Source organism: Equus przewalskii, chromosome 19 (genome assembly GCF_037783145.1).
Source record: "Equus przewalskii isolate Varuska chromosome 19, EquPr2, whole genome shotgun sequence".
Taxonomy (NCBI): domain Eukaryota; kingdom Metazoa; phylum Chordata; class Mammalia; order Perissodactyla; family Equidae; genus Equus; species Equus przewalskii.
The window spans coordinates 33791820-33815254 of NC_091849.1; the positions used below are offsets into that span (position 1 = coordinate 33791820).

At 41.8% G+C, this 23435-nt stretch overlaps 1 protein-coding gene across 3 annotated transcripts; it reads right to left on the reverse strand.

Annotated features, from left to right (window-relative positions):
- Positions 1-13485: 13485 nt before the first annotated feature.
- Positions 13486-20997, reverse strand: LOC103540140 (HLA class II histocompatibility antigen, DM beta chain). 3 transcript variants are annotated; one of them, XM_008506651.2, is made up of 6 exons: positions 18469-20997; positions 17526-17807; positions 15985-16269; positions 14392-14508; positions 14195-14230; positions 13486-13834 (listed from the first exon to the last, which is right to left on the reverse strand). In XM_008506651.2, the coding sequence occupies exons 1-6, from the start codon at positions 18521-18523 to the stop codon at positions 13818-13820; spliced, it is 792 nt and encodes a 263-aa protein (XP_008504873.1). In that variant the 5' UTR covers positions 18524-20997; the 3' UTR covers positions 13486-13817. The 3 variants fall into 3 exon arrangements, with proteins under 3 accessions (XP_008504873.1, XP_008504874.1, XP_070440408.1); XM_008506652.2 differs by lacking the exon at positions 14195-14230 and having other exon boundaries at positions 18469-19775; XM_070584307.1 differs by lacking the exons at positions 14195-14230; positions 14392-14508 and having other exon boundaries at positions 18469-18770.
- Between the last annotated feature and the right edge of the window lie 2438 nt (positions 20998-23435).

Below are 23435 nucleotides of genomic sequence, written 5' to 3' on the forward strand. Positions count from 1 at the left end.
AGCATGATGTCTGCAACTTCCTTTAAAATGGTTAGGAAAAAGCGTTAGAGAGAGAGACTGAAAGAGAGAGAAAAAGAAAGTAAATATAGCAAAATGTTAAAAATTGTTGAATCTAGACAAAGTGTCGTAGGAATTCTTTGTATAGTCTGATAACTTTTCTGTACGCTTGAAATTATTGCGAAACAAAAAATTTAAGAGCCAGGGGGCCAGCCTAGTGGCACAGCAGTTAAGTTCACAGTTAAGTTCCCCTTTGGTGGCCGGGGGTTCGCCAGTTCGGCTCCCAAGTGAGGACATATGCACTGCTTGTCAAGCCATGCTGTGGCAGCATCCCACATATAAAGTAGAGGAAGATGGGCACAGATGTTAGCTCAGGGCCAGTCTTCCTCAGCAAAAAAGAGGAGGATTGGCAGCAGATGTTAGCTCAGGGCTAATCTTCCTCAAAAAAAAAAAGTTTAAGAGCCAGCCCTGATGGCCTAGGGTTAAAGTTTGCTGCACTCCACTTCAGCACTCCAGCAGCCCAGGTTCGCTTCCCAGGTGCAGAACCACACCACTCATCTGTCAGTAGCCGTGCTGTGGCCGCAGCTGTCATAGAAGAACTAGAACAACTTACAACTAGCATATACAACTATCTACTGGGGCTTTGGGGAGGAAATAAAAAGGAGAGAAAGATTGGCAATAGATGTTCGCTCAGGGCAAATCTTTCCCACCAAAAAAATTAAGTAAAAAAATTTAAAAATTAAAAGTTTAAAGTTTTCATAAGCATTTGAGTTAAAATAAAAATTATAAAAAATATAAAGAATAATTAGAGTCAAATAGAAATTAAAATACTACATATCAAAATTTGTTAGATATGATTAAAGCAGAACTTAGAGGAAAATTTTTTTTTACCTTTAAATACACTTATCAGGAAACTAAAAAAATAAATAAATAAAATTAGATAAGCATTCAACTCAAAAATTAGGGTAAAGAGAAACAGAACAGGGGCTGGCCCCGTGGCCGAGTGGTTAAGTTCGCGCGCTCCGCTGCAGGTGGCCCAGTGTTTCGTTAGTTCGAATCCTGGGCGCGGACATGGCACTGCTCATCAGACCACGCTGAGGCAGCGTCCCACATGCCACAACTAGAAGAACCCACAACAAAGAATACACAACTATGTACCGGGGGGCTTTGGGGAGAAAAAGGAAAAAATAAAAAATCTTTAAAAAAAAAAAAAAAAAAAGAGAAACAGAACAAACTCAAAGAAAGAAGGAAGGAAATAGTAAATATAAGGATAAACATCAATGAAATAGAGGATTAAAAGCAATAAAAAAATTAATGAAAACAAAAGCTGGCCTTTGAAAAGATACATATATATGTTGTTCCAGAAAAGAAAATGAAAAAGAAATCTGTCCAGCTCATTGTATAGAGGAATTTTTATCACAATAATAAAGAAGAAATACAGGTACACAAGAATAACTATAAGAAAAGTGAGTTTAATGTACATGCTTTAGAAAAGTAAATACAACACCCTAAGTAAAATATTAACTAAATAAAAGCAACAATAAATACGTAACTATAGGATGATCAAATAGAGTTTATCGCAGGAATGCAAAGCCGTTTCACATCAAAAAAACTCTAAATATAATTCACCATAATAGCATATTAAGAGGGAAAATATATATAATTAAGTAAATCTATCCTGGAAAACTATTTTTTAAATTTCAACATCTATTTATTATTTTTTATTTTAAAAACTCTTAGAAAACTAGGAATAAAAGGAAACCTACTTAACTTAGTAAAGGTTGTACATAAAGACCAATAGCAAGAATTTGTGCTTCAGGGAAGATGAAATAGACCTACTTTTCCCTATTCCTCCCACTAAATACAACTGAAAACCCTGGTCATTATATATGAAACAAACATAAGGAGACCCTGAAAGGTAGAGAGAAGAAGGCAGACCATCTAGGATGCCAGGACCTACGGAATGACACAATGGTGAGTTCCCTGGGCTTTCTTCTTGACTCATATATCCCAAACCTGGAGCTGAAGAAACTGGCAACTTAGAAAGGCCAACTGGCACAAACCAAAAAGCCCCAACAAAAGTCTGACATTACCAGACAAAATACCAGGACAGACAGCCTATCAAGACAGAAAACTTTTAGAAAATAACTTCTCTATTCCAGGCAAACACCATGAAATCACTGTGACCCCATTCCTACTCCAGAAAGACCAAATGAGAAGCCTAGACTTGCCCTCTTGAGCCTGAGACGAAGTATCTCTATGTCACTCTGCAGTGGTATCCTGAAAGACCAATGAGGATGCCAAAAACTCTGTTTCTTCAGACCAGTAAAGAGATCTCCTGCCCAAGGTATTAGTGGAGATAGGGGGTAAGGATGAACTCCCATACCAGCCCAGCAATCATGATAATGGCTAAAAGAAGTTCTCTAAACAGAATGAAAATTATAAAATAGGAACCTTGAAAAATCAAGAAAGAAAAAAGAACAAGGTAAGCAAAAAAAATATGAGTAAATGAAATAAATTTTTCTTCTCCTCTTGAGTTTTCTAAATTGTGTTTGGTGGTTGAAGCAAAAATTGCAGCACTGTCTGATGTGGTTCTAAATGTATGTAGAGGAAATATTTAAGGCAATTATATTCTAAAGGAGGGAGGGAAAGGGGACATAAAGAGAGGTAAGGTTTCTATACGTCACTCAAACTGGTAAATGATGACATCAGTAGACTGTGACAGTTATGTATGTATAATGTAATGCCTAGAACAACCACAAAATAGCTATACAAAGAGATAACACTCAAAGACAGTATAGACAAATAAAAACGGAATTATAAAAAATGTTCAAGTAAGCCACAGAAAGGCAGGAAAAAAGTAAACAGAAAAACAAAAAACAGAGAGAACAAACAGAAAACAAAAACTAAAATGGCAAAATTAAGCCCTACCATATTACAATGGACTGAATTGTGTTCCCCCCAAATTCATGTGTTGAAACCCTAACTCCTGATGTATTTGGAGATAGGGTCTTTATGGAAATAATTAAGGTTAAGTGAGGTCATAGGGTAAGGCCTTGATCTGATCGAATTAGTGTGCTTGTGAGAAGAGGAAGAGAGACCAGAGTGTCCTCTCTCTCTCTTTCTCTTCACTCCTTCCCTCCATGGGAAGACACAACAAGAAGGCAGCTGTCTTCAAACCAGAAAGAGAGTCCTCATCAGAAACCAATCATCCTAGCACTCTGATCTCAAACTTTCAGCCTCCAGAACTGTGAGAAAATTAATTTCTGTTGTTTAAGCCACTCAATCTATGGTATTTTGTTATGGCAGCCCACGTAGACTAATACACCTATAAGAATTACATTAAATGTAAATGGTCTAAATACAGCAATTAAAAGACAGAGCTTGAGGGTTGGCCCCATGGCATAGTGGTTAAGTTTGGCATGCTCCACTTCAGCAGCCCAAGTTCACGGGTTTGAATCCCAAGCACGGACATACACCACTCATCAGCCTCACTGTGGTGGTAACACACATGTAAAGTGGAGGAAAATCAGCACACATGTTAGCTCAGGGCTAATCTTCTTCAAGCAAAGAACGAGGAAGATGGGCAACAGATGTTAGCTCAGAGCTAATCTTCCTTGCAAAAAACAACAAAAAAAGACAGATTGGTAGAGTGGATTTTTAAAAGGTGAACCAAAGATATGCTATCTCTAAGAAACTTAATTCAAATATAACAATATAGGTAGGTTAAAAGTAAAAGGATGGAAAAAATATATCATGCAATCATTAATCAAAGGAAAACATGAATGAGTATACTATTATCAGACAAAGTAAACTTCAGAGTAAAGAAAATTATCCTAGACAGACTGGGACACTTGATAATGATAAAAAGGGTCAATCTACTAAGAAGACATAGCATTTCTAAATGTTTGTGCACAAAACAACAGAGCTGCAAAATATGTGAAACAAAAACTGATAGAACTGAAAGGAGAAATGGATAAATCCACAATTATGTAGTTGGAGACTTCAACACAACTCTCTCAAAAATCAACAGAATAACTGGACAGAAAATCAGAAAGAAGGTAGAAGAACTTGACAACATCATCAACCAGTAGGATCTAATCCACATTTATAAAACACTCCACCCAACCACAGCAGAATGCACATTCATTTCAAGTGCCCATGGAACATATATCAAGATGGATTACATCTGGAGCCATAAAACAAATGTTGATAAATTTAAAAGAATCGAAATTATACAGAGTGTGTTCTCTGACCACAATGGAATCAAACTAGAAATCAGTAACAGAATGATAACAGAAAAATCTCCAAACACTTGGAATCTAAGGAATCATGTTTATTTTTTATTTTATTTTATTTTATTTTAAGATTTTATTTTTCCTTTTTCTCCCCAAAGTCCCCTGGTACATAATTGTATTTTTTTAGTTGTGGGTCCCTCTAGCTGTGGCATGTGGGATGCCACCCCAGCATGGCCTGACAAGCAATGCCATGTCCGCGCCCAGGATTTGAACTTGAAACCCTGGGCCTCCGAAGCGGAGTACGTGAACTTAACCACTCAGCCATGGGGCCAGCCCCCAGGAATCATTTTTAAATAATTCATGAGTCAAAGAGTAAAGTCTCAAGGGAAATTTTAAAAACACATTGAATTGAGTGAAAATGAAAATATACTATATTAAAATTTATGGGACATAGCTAAAGCAGTGCTGAGAGGGAAATTTATAGCATTAAATGCATACATTAAAAAAGTCTCAAATCAATTATCTAAGCTCCTACCTCAAGAACCTAGAAAAAGATCAAAATAAACCCAAACCAAACAGAAGAAAGAGCAGAAATCAATTAAATTGAAAATAGAAAAACAATAAAGAAAACCAATGAAACAAAGAGCTGATTCTTTGAAAAGATCAAGAAATTGATGAACCTCTAGCAAGTTAAACACAGAAAAAAAGAGTAGAAATTACCAATATCAGTAATGAAAGAGGGAATATCACTGTAGACCCTGTAGACATCAGAAGGATAATAAGGAAATGCTACAAACAACTGTACAAACATAAATTTGACAATTTAGATAAAATGGACCACTTCCTCAAAAAGACAAACTACTACAACTCACCCAATATGAAACAGATAATTTGAATAGTCCTATGACTACTAAGAGATTGAATTTGAAATTTAAATTCCCAAAAAGGAAATCTCCAGGCTTAGATGGTTTCACTGGAGAATTCCACCAAACACTTGAAGAATTAACACCAATTCTACACAATCTCTTCCAGAAAATAGAAGAGGAGGAAAAACTGCCCAATTCATTTTATGAAACTTGTATTACTCTGATATCAAAGCCAAATGAAAAAGAAAACTATGTACCTATATTCTTCATTAATATAATCACAAAAATTCTTAACAAATTGTTAGCAAATACAATTCAGCAATATATAAAAACCAGTATACACTATGACCATTGGGGCTTTTCCAGGAATGCAAAGCTAGTTGAATACTCAAAAATCAATCATTGAAACCTACCATACTACCAGGTGAAAGAAGAAAAATCACATGATCATATCAATCAATGCAAGAAAAGTATTTATTAAATTTAATACCCACTTATGATAAAAACTCAGAAGAAGTAGGAATTAAAGGAACTTCCTCAACTTGATAAAGAGCATCTAAAAATGTCCTAGAGCTAGCATTACACTTAGAGGTGAAAGACTGAATGCTTTTCCCCTAAGACCAGGTACAAAGCAAGATATCCACTCTCATGCTTCTTATGCAACATACTTAGAATTTCTAGCCAGTACAATAATGCAAGAAAATAAAATAAAAGGCAAATAGATTGGATAGGAAGAATAAAAAATACCTCTATTTTCAGATAGCATGATTTTATAAGTAAAAAATCCCAAGGAACCTACAAAACTAATAAGTGAGTTCAACAAGGTTACAAGATACAAGATAAACACACAAAAATCAATTGTATTTATATATATGAATGATAAGCACACAAACACCAAAATTAAAAATCAATACCATTTACGATTTCTCAAAAATAAAATATTTATGTATAAAGCTAACAAAACACAAGCCAAACTTGTATGCTGAAAATTACACAACACTGACAAAGGAAACCTAAGAACATCTAAATAAATGCAGAGATATACCATGTTCATGGATTGGAAGACTCGGCATAGTAAAGATGCTGACTCTCCCCAAAGTGATATACGGGTTTAATCCAACTCCTATCAAAATCCCAGGAAGATTTTTTATAGATATTGAAAATACTATTCAAAAATTTATGTGAAAAAGCAAGAGAACTAGAATAGCTAAAATAATCATGAGAAAGAATAAAGTGGGAAGATTCAGTCAATCTGATTTCAAGACATTATACAGCTACAGTAATCAATTCCGTGTGGTTTTGGTGGAGGGAAAGGTACATAGATCAATGGAACAGAATACAGAACCCCAAAAATAGACCCACACAAATATGGCCAAGTGATTTTAGTCAAAGGTAAAAAAAAACAATTCAAGGGAGGAAAGATTGTCTTGTCTTTTTTTCCCCCCAAAGATTGTCACCTGAGCTAACATCTGTTGCCAATCTTCTTTTCTTTTTGTTCTTCTTCTCACCAAAGCCCCCCAGTACGTAGTTGTATATTCTGGTTGTGAGTGCCGCTGGTTGTGCTATGTGGGACGCGGTCTCAACATGGCCTGACAAGCAGTGCCACGTCCGCGCCAGGCATCCGAACCTCCCTGGCCACCGAAGCAGAGCGTGCGAACTTAACCACTCAGCCATGGGGCCAGCCCCAGCCTTTTCAACAAATTGTGCTAGAACAATTGAACATCCATAGGTGAATAAGAAAAAGAAGAAGAGAAAAGAAAAAGAAGGAGTAGGAGGAGAAGGAAGAAGGGGAGGAGGAGGAAGGGGGAGGAGGAGAGAGTAGGGAAAGAGAAGGAGGAGGAGGGGCTGGCCCCGTGGCCGAGTGGTTAATTTCGCGCGCTCCACTGCAGGCGGCCCAGTGTTTCGTTGGTTCGAATCCTGGGCGCGGACATGGCACTGCTCATCAAGCCACGCTGAGGCAGCGTCCCACGTATCACAACTAGAAGAATCCACAACGAAGAATATACAACTATGTACTGGGCGCTTTGGGGAGAAAAAGGAAAAAATAAAATCTTTAAAAAAAAAAGAGAAGGAGGAGGAGAGGAGGAGCAGGAAGAAGAAGCTTAGACTAAGACGGATTATGGACTTAAATGTAAAAACTTTTTTTAAAAAATAGGAGAAAATCTTCAGGATCTAGAGCTAGGCGAAAAATTCTTAGAGTTGACACCAAAAGCATGATCCATAAAACGAAAAATTGATAAATTGGACCTCTTCAAAATTAAAACTTTTGCTCCATGAGAGACCTGTGGAGAAGATGAAAAGACAAGCTACAGAACAGAAAACTCAACAGTAAAAAACACTTATTAGAAAATGGGAAAAAGAAATGAAGAGACATTTCACAGAGTAGGATATACAGATGGTAAATAAGCACATGAAAAGATGATCAACAATAGCCATTAAGGAAATGCAAATTATAGCAACAGTGAATATCACCACAAACCTATTAGAATGGCTAAAGTAAAAAATAGTGACAATACCAAATTCTCACGAAGATGCTGAAAAACTAGATCACTCATACATTGCTGGTACAACTACTCTGGAAAACAGTTTGGTAGTTTCTTCAAAAAGCTAAGCATGTAACTACCATACAATTCAGCAATTACATCTACTGGGCATTTATCCCAGAGAAATGAAGGCTTATGTCCACACAAAAACCTGTACATAAATGTTTATAGCAGCTTTATTCATATTAGCTAAAAACTGGAAACAACTCAGATGTCCTTCAACCAACCATGCTATATCCATATCATGGAATACAACTCAGCAATAAGAAACTATGGATATATGCAACAACTTTGTTTAATCTCCAGGGAAATATGCTGAGAGAAAAAAGCCAGTCCCAAAAGGTCCTATTCTGTATGTTTCTGTTTATAAAACATTCTTGAAATGACAAAATTATACAAACGGAGAACAGATTAGCAATTGCCAGAGGTTAAGGAGGGTGTGGGGCAATAGGGAGGTGGGTGTGGCTATAAAGGGGCAATGTGAGAGATCCCTTGATGAGAGAAATGTTCTGTATTTGACTCTATCAGTGTATCCTGATTACGTTATTGTTCCATATCAGGGAGACTGGGTAACGGGTACAAGAGATCTGTTTCTATTATTTCTTACAACTGCATGTGAATCTATAATTATCTCAAATAAAAAGTTTAATTTTAAAAAAACTACAGCAAACGTTGTACTTAATGAAGAACATTTAGGTGTATTTCCTTTAACAGTGATGCTCGTTGGCCCTGCTACTGTTTAACACAGCACGGGTGGTCCTGGTCAATGCTATGGAAAAGAAAAGTAATTAAGAGTTTTAAAGATTAGAAGGGAAAAAAGAAAACTCTTAGTGTTTGCTGATGATATTATTATCTACCTGATAAAGGAGGGAGAGAGAGAGAGAGAGCATGTCAATAACAAGCAAACAGTAAAACCAGAAAGAGAATCCAGCAGGGTTGTCCCATATATGATCAACCTATAAAAATTGGTTAATTTCTAATATTTGCAAATCATATATCTGATAAGGACTTAATATTCAAAATATATATAAAGAACTCCTACCACTCAACAATAGCAATAAATAAAACCACACAGAAAAACAATTTTTAAAAGGGCAAAGGACTCGAATTGGCATTTCTCTAAAGATGATACACAGATGGCCAACAAGCATATGAAAAGATGCTCAATATCACTAATCATTAGAGGAATGCAAATCAAAGCCACAATGAAATATCACCATTAGGATGGCTACTATGAAAAACAAACCAGGGACTTAAACAGATATTTGCATACTCATGTTCTTAGAGGCACTATTCACAAGAGCCAAGAGGTAGAAGCAACACAAATGTCCATTGATGGATGAATGGATAAACAAAATGTGATATATTCATACAAGGGAATATTATTCAACCTTGAAAAAGGAAGGAAATCCTGTCACATGCTACAACATGGACCAACTTTAAAGATATTATGCTAAGTGAAATTTCAGTCACAAAAAGACAAATCCTGTATGATTACTCTTAGATAAGATATCTAAAGTAGTCAAACTCATAGAAACAGAAAGCAGCATGGTAGTTACCAAGGGCTGGGGAGACAGGGAAGTGGGAAGTTGTTGTTTAACGGGTACAGAGGTTTGGTTTTTCAGGATGAAAAAGTTTTAGAGATGGTTGCACAACAATGTGAATATACTTAGCATTACTGAAAGGTATACTTAAAAATGGTTAAAATGGGAAATTTTATGTTATATGTATTTTACCACAATTTTTAAAAAATTTGTTCCATTCTTCTACACTGGCATTAATTAATTTGAAAATAAAATTGCAGTAATATAGCAATCACAATCAGAGCAAAAGCTATAAAGTGTCTGAGAATAACTCAGCATACATAGATCACAATGAAAATGTAAATTTTAAAAAGCATAATAAAGAGCAAACAAGACATTTGAATAAATGGGGAAATACCTTCTGCTTTTGCATGAGATGACCTGATACTAGAAAGAAATCAATTATCCCCAAATTGGTCTATAAATTCGATACAACCTCAATCAAAATTCAAGTTTAATTTTGAGGAACTCAGTAAACTTACTGTAAAATATGTATAAAATAAAAAAAAGATCCACAGAGAGTTCCATACACCTTAAGGGGCATGTGGAAAGGGAGCACTAGAAATGAGTGTTCTCCCAGGTCTCCTAGCAGAAAACTACAAACTCAGACCTCTCTTGCTGCTGAGGGCTTGCCCCTGTCCAAGGCCGAAGGAAGCCCAAGTTTTGCATCTTTCTCCCCCCTCCAATCTTGGCTTCTTTCCTTCATATTGTGAATGTGTGGACTGCCCTCCATCTGCCTTGTGGACCCACTCTCCACACTTCTCCACCCCGGTGTCTGCCCCAGGTGCTGACCTGTATGATATCACAGGCTCCCAAGCTCCCTGGCTTCCTCTTGCTTTCAGCCTTGCCCTGCGAGCAGTGGAAAGAGGAGAGTGAGGTCAGGATTTTTATTCCCTTGGCTCCCTCCCTGCAAGGTCACCTTGGGCTAGCCGTGTCCTTTGACTGAAAGGACTGCTGCGGCTCTACAGGGCTTGTCCTCTGAGTTCTGATAACCCCTCCAGTCTCTTGCCTCTCCAGGCCTTGAGGTAGCTCAGCTGCTGTCGCTCCAGGTTACTGTACTAGCCTCCACCCACATCTTTGGAAATACTTCCTTGCAATAGACTCTCCTTGAACTATCCTGTTTTGAGCATGCCTTCTGCTTTATGTTGAGGCCCTGTTGCAATGAAGGCCATATTTTTCTTCATTCCCTGCCTCAGACCAGTCTGGCCAGGGGCTCTTGGAAGCCTCATATGCAATAGAAAGTGGTAGAGGAAGGGCCGGGAAAGCCAGTGAGCCCATGCTGGGAGCAATCTCTTTGGGCTTGGGGCCTCTCCACTCTCTGCAACCTCTGGGGACTGCTCTAGGCAAGGGGTGGCAGAAAGCACCAAGGAGAAATCCCCCCTGCCCTGCTTCAACGCAGTTTGAGGGCTCCTGGGAATGGCAGGCTCTCCAACCAAAGCCAGAGTGGGGATGGGGTTAGACGCCACCCTCATTGTCATCGGATTTGCCCAATCTTACTTTGGAAACGGAATTACTTGAGAAGATGTTCTAAAAATAATTTTCCTAAATAAACACTGAGATGAAATACCAATCTTTGTTCCTTTCACATGAATGTGTGCAGGAGTAAGGAAACAAGGAGAACCTGGAACACAGGTCCACGCTCTCCTTCGGGAAAACACTGAGGATACATCCTCCCATTGTGTATTGGGGTTTTATTCTCATTGTCTAACAGTCAAAAGAAGAACCTAGAACGTAAGGTCAAAGCATTTCTCTAAAGTATTGGTATCTGCCCCAAGGGTTGAAGGGATGCTGCATTGTGCAGGCCCTCATGGACACAGACCCAGTTCTTTCATGGGTGTAGCGTTGGACTAGACGACCTTAAAGTCAATTCCATCCCCAAGGTCCGCCTTTAAGACTAACAAGACATTGAAGGGAGAGAACCATTCCTTGTGCATTTGGATTGCATATAACCCCAAAGTCCACCTCACACTCTCTGCCTCTCTCTTTACCTGTCTCTCCTTTTCCCCCCACCTTCCTCCCTCTCTCCTACTCTCTCTCTCTCTCACACACACACACACGCACACACACATTGCTCTGTGGTATTTCATCATGTTTAACTTTCTGCCTCCTCACACATTCCTAGAGCTGGTCCACGATTACCCCTCTTCCACCTTCCTTCCAGGCACCACTCGTTCTCCTGTGTAAGGACATGTACGTCCTCCTTTCCTCCCTGATGTAATCCAGTTTCCTTGATCCCAAGGGACCTACGCTGCACTTTTTCCTACTCTCCATCGTGAAAGGGACAGCCTTCCCTATAAAACAAAAACCTACGAGGTTAGGGCAGAGAAAAACCTGCCAGGAATCTCCAGATAGGGACTGGAAGCTACCCAATTAGCTGACTCCCTCCTTCCCCTGGGAGTCCTTTCGCTTTGATTCCCACTGCTGTGAGCAGAACCAGCCCTTAGAATGTGCAGCTTCTCCTTCAAAACCAACCAGGCAGAGACAAGACCCAAAGCCACGCGCTCCCCCTAGACTAGACTAGAGTCTCAAAAGGAATTTTCCTTGTCAAACGAGCAAAAACAAAAACAAGAACAGTGACTGGAAAAAGAAAATGAAATAATATGACAAGACTTCAAAGAGCAAGTTATTAAAATACATAGTCAAATAGAGGTGGAAGATTATTTACATGATGCATAAGCTAATTAATTAAATGCTATATGGAAATGTAAAGAAAAGGAAACATAAAACTGATAAAATGTATAGAGATTAATTTCTGAGCCTACATTTACCGATTAGCACAGCGCACAGCACTTTTTCTCCTCCTATTTTACGTGGCCCTGCTCAGAGAATAAGCATTCTGAATTCAGGAGCATCTTCCCCTCCCATTGACTTCTTCAGTAAACTCCTTCCAGGAGAGATGCTCTGATCACAAGGATCCTTCTGGGGAAACCATGGACGTAGAGGAGATCGATTCATTGATTGGACAAACACTGAGCGCCTACTTTGGACATCAGGGCTGTTTGAACAGCACTACGCCCACTCTTCTCCGGGGTCCCATCAGTAGAGACACGGTCTAAGCACAAAGGGTTCTAGCCCGTGACCATTTCTCCCATCCACCCCACACACAGCCATGCAGAGCAGCTCAGAGGAAGATCCCACACACAGTCTGTCTTCTGAGCCCTTCCCCCTGCTCATCAGATTCTGATCTTAATGTTCCTACATAGATACGCACACATAAACAAGCATCCATAACCACTTGTTCTCCCTCCACAATCCTCTGTTAGGCTAAGCCTCTCCAGCGCGTTTATCTTCATTTTTGGTTTCTTTTCCTTCTCAAAGTCCAGTATCCAACTCTAATTCCAAAAACAATTCCACTGCCCAGCTTTCTGTGTCCAGCAGATGTCGCCCTTCGCCGGAAACAATAGCACCTCTCTTCTACATGTACAATCTGTTCCCCAACAGAGGCTGCCCCTTGGGTTTGGGGTAAAGGGAATGGAAGGGTGGCTCTGAAGACTGTTGAGCTCTCCAGCATGAGGGTCCTTAGAATAAAGCAAAGTCCTTACTTCCAGCTCAAGTAGATAAACATCCTATAGAGAATGTGTTCTTTGACCTTGGACAAGTTATCTAACCTCTCTGAACCTCACTTTCTTTGTCTATGACATGGAGGGAGACAATCTCTTCCTTATGGGGTTATAGTGAGAAGTGAATGAGATACAAACATAAGGCACCTAGCCCAGTACCTAGGTCACGATAAGCACTTCAGCTATGGTTCCTTCCCCCACTTAAGGTATGGAAGAAATAACTGCCCAGAACTTGGATCTAAAGTTGAGCTTTGCACCCTGAATGCTGGCTATCTGAAGGTCTACATTAGGGCTGTGACGAGGATCAAACGAAATAATGCATGTAAAGCACCTGGCACAATGTACGGCCTGGGAAGTTGAGTACCTGAGAATAGCTGATGTCACTATTGTGGGCTCACTATGTGCCAGACGATGTCGTCAGCCATTTATAAGTATTGACTCATTTGACACTCCTAAGAGCCCCTATGAGGTACGTCCAGTGTTCCTCTCCTTCCTCTCCCTTACTCTGTGACTCCATCCCACCTCAGTTTAATGTCTTTTTATGAAGCAGAAAACTGCCCCCAATTCTGTCATGTCTACATGGGAAAATAGGAGGAGGCGCTGACTCCTCCACTCAAGTTGGAGAGAATTAACCCCAGCCCCTAACTCTGTTCACTCACTGTCCCTCCCCAGGGCCTCAGGAAAAAGCATGGAAAACAATAGTTCCACCAGATTTTATTCCTTGGAAATGACCCCAGCCACTGCTTGCCCTCTGTTGGGCCCCCAGGAGGGCCTTTATCCCCCCTCCCCAGATTACATTCACCCTACAAACAGGCTTGGACAATAACTTTGTTACAGAATGTTCCCAGGAATGAGCTCCCCCAAGTTGCTAAGGTTTACATATGGGGACTGGGAAATTCAAAGAATTGGATGAAAAAACCATAGGATCCAAGAAAATGTGGAGGGTTTGAGGATGTGGGAGGGGCTCAGCAGCATCACTGAGAGTTTGCGCCTCCTTCTCATTTGGAGTGGAAGTTGTAGGATTCTGCCTCTAGGAAATGTTCTGACCTGCAGAAGAAATAAAAAGGAGATAATAAGGCTCCAAATCAACTTGACCCCATCATTTATCTCTATGACTATCCATGCCAGAGCCCTTAATACAGTGATATTGAAAATCCTAGATCACCGAGGACTAATACTAAGGAGCCACCTTCCGCCTCCTCCCCATAGACACTCTAGTGGTAGAAGAGGAGGGTAGGCTCTCCTCTTCCCTGTTCCTAATCCCAATAATGCGGCTTAAATCATGCTCTTGGCTAGATCCTGAAGGAAGCACCCCTACTATAAGCACTCTTAGCTAGACCCAATACTGACCCCCTCTATCTTTCACCCCAAAAGACAAGTAGGCAATCAAATCAACAGACATGCTACCTTCTGGATAATTGGACCCAGGGAGGATAGTGTAGCCTAGGAGAGGAAAATATTTGATTAGAAGACAATCTTTGTGGATAAGAGTATCTGGCATTATTTACAGCAAATCGAGCAGCAATCAAAGAACCAGCCCCAAACAGAAAATCAGCAGAGATTGGGAGTAAGAATGGCAAAAGGAGTTCAGGAGGGTCACTCACCAGAGAACCTAGCTCTCCGCCAGCTGAGCAAACCAAGAAAGAAGAGGATGAGGCCCAGCCCCAGAGTCACCACAGACACAGAAACCTTCACTGTTTGTGTTGGGGAGAGCCCAGGTGCTGCAAAAGTAGAAACTTATTAGAATCACTCTCTGTTGTTCATCCCAGAGCAACCTAATTTATTGCAACTTGCACCTAGCAGGTTCAAAAGGTGCTTTATCCCAACCCCAAGGGTCTAGCTCATACCAACCCACTCCAAGGAAATGGTCTTTCCTCAAAACCCCATGCTGTGAATCTGTGCTCCCAGAGTAACCCTGGAGGATCCATCTCCTCAGGGTTAGCTCCCCAGCTTCCAGTTCCTCCCTAATGTGGTGGAGCCTTTCAAGGCATTCTATTGTCTTCCTTAACCCAACAGCATCCTCACCAAAGAATAAAGGGTTCCTCATTCCCCTCTCCATTTACCCCATGATGCCAATGTTTTCTCCCTTACTTGCTCTATCTGAGAGTTTTCCTTTTAAAATGTCTTTCCACCTTTCCTAACTTCCAGTAGTTCTATTCCATTACATTCCAAATACTTATGTGTCTCCTTTCTGTCCACATCCAGATCTCCAGATCTCCCATGCGTTCTTCCAGAACCTGTCTCCATTCCATTCCACAGCCACCCAGCTTCCTGGAGCTGTTCACACTCTGAATCCTGTCCCGCCTGGATTCCTTTCCCATGCTAAAATGAACGCTCCACCAAGGGAGACTCCTTGTGCATGCTGTGAAGATTTTCCCCGCGTGAGCTCAGGTGAGCAGGTGGCTTCCACACTATGCTCCTCATGCCCTTCTCAGCTGCCCAGCAAGACACAACACTCCCCACAGGGGGAGGCCTGGTCCCAGCAGCCAGTCCGGGATCCTGTTCCCTGGCTCTTTGCAGACGTCCTTCCTCTTCCTCATTTCTTCCTCTTCTCTTTCCCAAGAATCTCCACATCTGTGTGCAACTTTTCTTATTTCCTCTCACTACTTTCAATTCTGAGGTTCAAACAATGGTGATTGGTTCTTTGTTCATTATCCCCCAAGCATGCACACCAAAGTGTCTACCAGCCGAGGCTCTTTCCTCCCTGATAGAGCAGCCCAAATTCAGTACTGCCCACATAACAAGAGAAAGTCCCCTTTCTTCTGCAACCTTCTTTATTTCTCCAATTCCCATTCCTGATCTGACAACAAAATAGTTGAAATCTGAGGGTCCCAGAATATAGCATCACAATTTTTGGTTCTGAAAATGTGGTTACCAAATCTACATCCTCTTTTCAGAACACTCGTGCTCTCCTCCCACCCTCAGACAAGCACACAATGACATCAAGCACACCATTACAGCAACAACAATAACTAACTCTTCCCATTCCTGTATCCTATTGCCCCATCTCTGGTCATATACCCTCATAAGATCCTCCAGACTCACTTCTCATTCTCAGCATCCCCCTCTCTACCATACACCATAGATGTATCCATGTCTCACTTCCTCTGACAAAATATTGGTGTTCCTTTTTCAACCACCCACTTCCAAAATCTCTCTGCTTTAACCCTAATTACTCCCACGTGCCAAACACTTACTCCAGTCTTGAAGGATGGGCTCAGGAGCCCCAATGTGCTCCACCACACAGGTGTAGGTGTCCCCAAAAGAGGGGGTTGTGGCTAAATGGGAGATAGTCTGGTATGTCCAGTCTCCATTGGGCTGGACAGTCTTATGGGCACTGCTGTGAGGGGGGACAGGCTGCCCATTCTTCCTCCATGTGATGGTCACATCAGCTGGATAGAAGCCCCACACGTAGCAAGCCAGCATCACAGACTCCTTTGTGTTAAAAGGAGTAGTTTTGGCTACTTGCACAGATGGTGCCCCTGCATAGGATGAAAACATGGTCATGAAGGAGGGCAATATTTTGACTTTTTATCCTACCTGGTTTCTTTCCTGCTTCAATTCTTCATAGATTTTCCCAATATACCCCCTACCCCATCCCATTCCACTACACATCCTTTTGAAAATGAGGAGTTAGAATTTACTCCTGTTCACATTTTCTTTTCTCCCATTCCTTTGCTGCCCCTTCCTTCCTTTTCTCCCAAATTTTCTCCAAAATTATGTTTGAACACAATAAATAGAAGCCAGATCTGAACTGCAAGCTGTTTCAGAAGTCATTGTATTTATTTCAAGCACAAAAGCTAACAGTTGTATGGAGTTGTAAGTTGGGGTTTGGAAAGGTAGAAAAAGACTGCTGTCCTCAAATCTCATTTAGCAAATTAATTTGCTAAATAAAGCTTTTTTTCCCTCAGTTTAAGGAAACAAGCCTAACTCAGGACTAACTCTCTTAAATTTGGATTAGTATAGTCCAAATTAATGAGATTGTTAATATTGCCATCTTTTACTAGTTTATTCTCCTCAGTGACCCTCTTGCTTGCCACTACCTTGGTGCTTTTCAAACAAAATCTTAAATAAAAATCCAAGAAATTGTATTAAAATGCAGATTCCCTAGCCTGCATCCCCAGATGATTTCATTCAGTGGATCTGTAGTGGTACTCAAGGGCTTGCATTTTTAACAAGAACTTTCCCCAAGCAATTCTGAGAAAGGTGGTTCAGAAATCACATCTTAAGACACACTACTCTGTCCTATGGAGATCTCCACTCTCAAGTCATTCTCAATGCAAGGGATTAAGAGTGAGTGAACATGTGTCAGAACCCCCTGGAAAGTTTTCCAAATATTCCCAAGCCTGGGCACATCCCATACCTAGAACAGTAGAACCTGGGATAAAGAGGCATGAACCTTTGGAGAAAAGCCATTCTGGGTATTCTGACACACCCTTGGTTGAAGTTGGATCTGCATTCTGAAATGTGCTGCACAGGAGGAAAACAAGCTTACTCTCCCCTCAACAGCTCCTCACCAGCTCAAACATCAGCTCTCTTCTTTATTCCTGCTCCCCCCTGTCAACCACCTTGTTTCTCCTTGAGGGTCAACCCTCTTTCTTTCTACATTCCAGGTCCACACATTTTCTGCTACTTTCCTGCCCAAATCTCAAACCCCTCGCCTGCTAAGAGATCCTCCTTGGCCTCCCCTCTCCTAACTGTGCCTCCTAATAGCCCCTCTGTACCCCTCTCTCCTTACATGTCCTATTTGTCAGTGATCCCCAGAAGGGCTGGGTGTGATTGGCACAGTCCTGGAGCCCAGTGGACAAGCGCTGGAGTAGGTTTTCATATTGGTTGAGGTAAGCTGAGAGAGATTTGGCCAAGGGATACAGCACCCCAAATTCACGAGGAACCATTAAGGCCTGTTCTGGATCCCAGCAGGTCAGCAAATCCTTGTTGAAGGAGACACAATACGTGAAATCTTTTGGAGTGCCATCATCATCCAACAGACAGGTGCTTTCCACATGGGCCACAAAGCCACCTAGAGGAGCCAGAGAAGGAGGCAGGTCAGAGTCCTCTGCAGGGAGCCCAAGCCTCGGTTACCCTCAGTGAGTAGGGCACGGGTTTCCCCCCTCAGGCAGCATCTACTGACCAAGCTCACGTGCTGGAGTCTCTGAGAGCCCCAGTCAAGGGAATAGATGATAGTAACAGAGTTTTTAGATCCCATTTCCTCTTTATGTGAGACTAAGTATGGGGACAGGTGTCGCCCAAAATTATTTGCATGTTTCAACGCAACGATTTAGCCAGGACAAGACCCTCAGGAAGGCAAATTATTGAGTGAGAAAAAGGGCCAAGGGAAAAAGTCAGCCTCCTGTGCTGGATATATTATTAAATATTCACTCCACACATATTAATGAAACCCTCACTATGTACCAGGCACTGTGCTAGGAGCTGGGCATGCAGCAGTGAATAGGACAGCTGTTGTCCTCACCTACATTCCGGCAAGAGATATATATTACACAAATAATTATACAGCTTACTTGTCATTAAAATTGCTACAAAGGTACAGTGCAAAGAGCTATAGGGGTATATAATAAGGAGACAAACTAGTCTGGGGTGTTCAAATCCAATAATAAAACCGAACCCCCTTATCCCAAAACAGGAGCAGAGGAAGGGAGGGTCCCAGGAAGGAACGTCCTTACCTTCTACGGTGCAGCCCAGGCTGAGGCCCAGCAGCAGCAGCAGGAGTGTGGTCATGCTCTGCTCTGGAGGGGACACCGGCAATTCGGTCCCCTGGACCAGCTCTTCCAGGGGCCTTGGGACCTCGCCTGCCCCAGAAGCCCCAGCCTGGGTAGCTGACCTCTAGACTCTGAGTGGAATATGGTATGGCCCAAGCTCCTTGATCCCCGCTAAACCAGTGATTTGAAGCTGCGCGGCCCCTAGATACTAAACTTGTTCCTACCAGATCATAGGTCAGGCGTCCCAAGCTGAGAGTTGCCAGACTGGCTAGCTAGGCGGGGACTAACATGGAGACAAATCGCTGAATGCCTCAGCCTAGCATCATCAGTTACTAGGTAAATCTCATCCTGCCCGAGGCTTTAAACAACTCCTGGTCTCTTTCTTAACTCTTTTCCTGTGGAACAGCCAGTCTGTAGGTGAATTTCCCTAGATCAGCAGAGAGAATAATCCCCATATTCCCAGGATGTGGGTAGCCTGGACTGCCCACCAGCTTAACTGTTTCCCTCCTAGTGTCCTCCTCAAAGTCTGAGATAGATAACATCTCTTGTTTGTTCCTTAAAGGGACATTACTTGGGAAGATAGTGCATAACCCTTGGTCTGTCCTGTCACCCAGGAGATGGGAGGACATGGGGCCCTTCTGGGGCAGGCGGCAGAGGCAGAGCTGCTGACAAGGAACAAGGCACAGGGAGAGTCCAGAGTTAAAGGCCTCAGAGCAAAACTGAAGGTTAAAGGAAGCAGTTGCACCTGAGAGGTCAGGGATGGGGAAATGGGGGAGGAGGGGAGCCCCCTGGGCCTCCAGTGCTTCTGTTCTAGCCAGTGGAGCTTCATTTCCTCCTTTCTGCTTTCTGGAGTCAGGAAACCCTATTCTCCTCCACGCTGAGCCATCTCAGGGGAGACCACAGGGCAACTCCTCTTAAGCCCCTTGATAAATAGCTGGTGATGGGCCAGTGCCCAAAGCTCACCCGTCTCCCACAAACTCTGAACTCCCGTGTGTGCTGTGCATTTCCCCAAGGGGTCCCGTCTGTCCCAGGGCAGGCCCCTGCATTATGAAGCCACCAGACAAATGAAATAAAGCTTCCCTATTTTTCTTCCCCTGAAAAGACAGATTTTAAGTGACAACTCATTCTTCAATTCCATTGTGAATTATACAATCAGTAGATTTTTCCATCATAAATTTAAAACTCTAAATTGGCTTCTCTCTACTCCTCAGCAGGCTTCAGGGCTGCCTCTCCTCACCGTAGTTTCTGAGAGCCTCAGGATTTGATTTAATAATGAGCTAAATGAAAGAGGATTAGGAGGGAGTGCCTTGACGCCACACTTAACTGATGGCCCCTAAAGTCCCTGACCCCAAGAGAATCTGATATTTATGAAGAAAAAAGGAAGGGGGGAGGGAAAAAGCATGTAGCCAAAGTGAATGCAGACATGAATATCAGAAACACATAAGACTTATTTTTGGGGCCGGCCCCATGGCCAAGTGGTTAAGTTCGCGTGCTCCGCTTGGGTGGCCCAGGGTTTCTCTGATTTTGATCCTGGGTGCGGACATGCCAACACTCATCAGACCATGCTGGGGCAGCATCCCACATGCCACAACTAGAAGGACCCACCACTAAAATATACAACTATGTACTGGGGGGATTTGGGGAGAAAAAGCAGAAAAAGAAAAAGAAGATTGGCAACAGTTGTTAGCTCAGGTGTCATTCTTAAAAAAAAAAAAAGGCTTGTTTTGTGTAATTAATTGAGATTAACTGAAGTTTTGCTCATGTATCCCAGCCACTCCCACTCTCAGCCCCACCTTGGTTATAAGATTGTTCTACACTCTACGTCCTCTAATGAACCATTGAGGGTGTTGGAGCTAACAAAAAAAGGAGTGGGGTATCCAAAATTTGTTGAGCTTCTACTTTGTGGCAGATACTATGCTAGGCAGGCCCTTTATATGCTGTCTCATTTAATCTTAAATGACCTGCTAATTGTCCTCATTTTACAGTTTTGAAAAAGATCCAAATGTTCACACCCAAGGTCTAGAGGTACACACGCAGACACATACACTTGAGTGTGCCCACACACCCCCTGCATCCAGGGACTGAGACGACCCACATAAAGGTAGCTAGTGGCATCCTCCACTGTGAAAAGAAGAAAGGGAAGAGCCACCGATCCATCCAAGTCTTATCTTTCCTGTTCTCAGAATTCCTTCTGCTCTTAGAGCCAGTGTCTCTTCCACTTTCTCTTTCAACAGTTTCTAAGCTGCATGAATTCTCTTCTACACACATACACTTCCTCTTTACATTTCCTCCTCCTCCCTCTACGTGGGAGGTGAGGTAACCTTGCTAGGAGCCAGGTCTTGGGATCCTTTTCAATGTCTCCAAAGCCTCCCCTGGCACGAGAATGCTCGCCGTGTGGTCTTGTGCTGGTGCGGGTGTGGCCAGCCACCAGCACGCTGAAGCTGAGCAGAGTTCCCTCTTGTGTCTGTCTTCTCTGGCAGCAAAGGGAGATGTGAAACTTTCTGTGAGGCAGCAGCAGGAAATGCAGAAGACTTCACTTCCCTATTCATGAGAAGACTGAGGGTGTTTTTTAGAATAAAACAGGACAGAAAACCCGTGAGACCTGTGCTCAGCAAAGCGGTTTCTTCCTTCCCAGCTTCCTCCTATCCTACTTTTTCTACAGACATGGCTCTGTCCCCCATCTCCAGCCAACCCAAAAGAATATTTCAACTGCCCTCTCCCTTGTTGGTAATTTGATAACTATTTATGTAGCGCCAGGACTGGAGAAGTTAGGGAACCTCAGCCAGCTTCCCACATGCTGTCCCTCTTTCACTGCCGCTGTGCCAGGGCCCAAAGAGTGAGCCCTCTCTCTTTGCCTGCCTCTTCCCATAGGCTGGCCATCTCATGCCAGAAGGGGACCAACTACGGCATTGATGTGCAAAGCATTACAGGGAACACCCAGCTAGGAGGTGTGGACTTTGCCCCCACATCATTTGCTCATAGGTCACTGGGGAATGAGAATAAACATCTATAAAGATAAGAGTTTACGTTAAAGCAAGTAAGCAAAAAGGCCAGCGGACTTAGAAGAGAAAAGAGAAATCATTGTGGCTGTGGTAGGCAGGGAGTTCTCCCTATTGAGGAGGGGCCTGGAGTGAGCCTTGAATATCGAGCTGGATTCATGTCGGAGAAGAGAAAGGAAGATGGCATCACAGTCCTGGCATTTAACTCCATAAGCCTAGCAATATTATAAGGTGCTGTCGGAGGTCTATCAGGAACCTGGGCTGGCAAAAACAAAAAAGAACTACAATAAAGTCACTGGCATGGCACATTAAAGGAAGTCACAAGTGTGGTCTCATGCTTTTCCTGAGAGTCTGACCATAGATATTTCCCAAAGTCGCTCCCTGTAAGTTGTCAGGTTCCTCTTCTGGACAGATGGTTTTAACTCAAGCCTCCATTTTATAAACTCAAAAATTGCTCAACTTGTGAATCATTTGTAATCTAAAACCAATAGCACGAAACCACAGTGGTGACTTCCTTCAATGTCTTTTCAAAGCTTCACATACCTGCACTTTTCCAGGACTACATTACTTCCCGGTCTGTTCAACCTCAGCCCCACCCACCTTCCACTTCACCTCTCTCCTCTCACTCCCTCTTATCTGTGAGGATTCACTGCTCTATGCCTGACCTTTGCATTCCAGGTGCTGTAACAAGTTCGTCATCATTCCATCCTGCAGCCAAATTACTTAAACTACTAGGAAGGATTCTGCCTGATCTGCCACCACAACTCTTGAAGGGTGTTACTATCTCCATCTTAACTATGAGAAAATAGAGGCAGAGGGAGGTTAGTGATTACCCAGATTTACCCATATACTAAGTAATAGAACCATGACTTGAACTCAGGATTTATGATTCTAAATCCTATACCCCTAAAAATTGATTAGAAAATAATTGAAAATTGCCAACCACTTCTAATAGTAATAAAAACCATAATATATTTAGAAATTAACATACAAAAGTCTAAGAACTTTATGGGAAAAAAGAAAACTTCATTAAAGTACATAAACGAAGACCTCAAGAAGTGAAGAGACATACTATATTCATGGATGGGCATCCAAACAGAACAAAGAAGTCAATTTCCCTCTATATCTCTAACCCACATGCTGTCCCAAGCAAAATCATAGCAGGATTTGGGGAGAATTTGACAAGCTGATTCTAAAATGTACGTGGAAATAAAGTCCATGAGTATCTTAGATAATTTTGATAAACACGAGCAAAATGAGGTTTTGGGGGAGGTGAGGTAGTAAAGGAATGGAAACTAGTCCTACCAAATATTAAAACATATGAAAAAGCCATAATAATTAAAACAACATGATACTGACACAGGAGCTGATAAACTAATGGAACTGAATGATCCAGAGACAAATTCATGCATAGAGAGGAACTTGGTATAAAATCCCTAGGAATAAATGGAATATTTGGTAAACGATATTAAGAAGATCAATTTACCATTTGGAGGAAAAGAAAGTTGTATCTCTATTCACATTATTTAGAAAAATTCCAGATCAATAAAGATCTAAATGTGAAAGGAAAACAATAACACTAATAGAAGAAAGCATAGTGGAATATCATAAATGGCCAGACAAATATAAAACAAAGGTTTTTTTACCCAAAATTATTCATCAGCAAAAGAGGGCATTACCTTATATATAAGTCCTCAGGTTTTTTCTTTCCAAATTATGGCCACTCTCTCAAAGCTGTTTGGGGAAGATGCATTATCCTGAAATGATCTCAATTAATAAACATATGAGGAACCTCCATGATGTCTTCCATAGTGGCTGCACCAATTTACATTTCCACCAACAGTGCACAAAGGCTCACCAACAGTATGGAAGTTCCTCAAAAAAATAAAAGTAGAACTACCATATGATCCAGCAATTCCACTTCTGGGTATT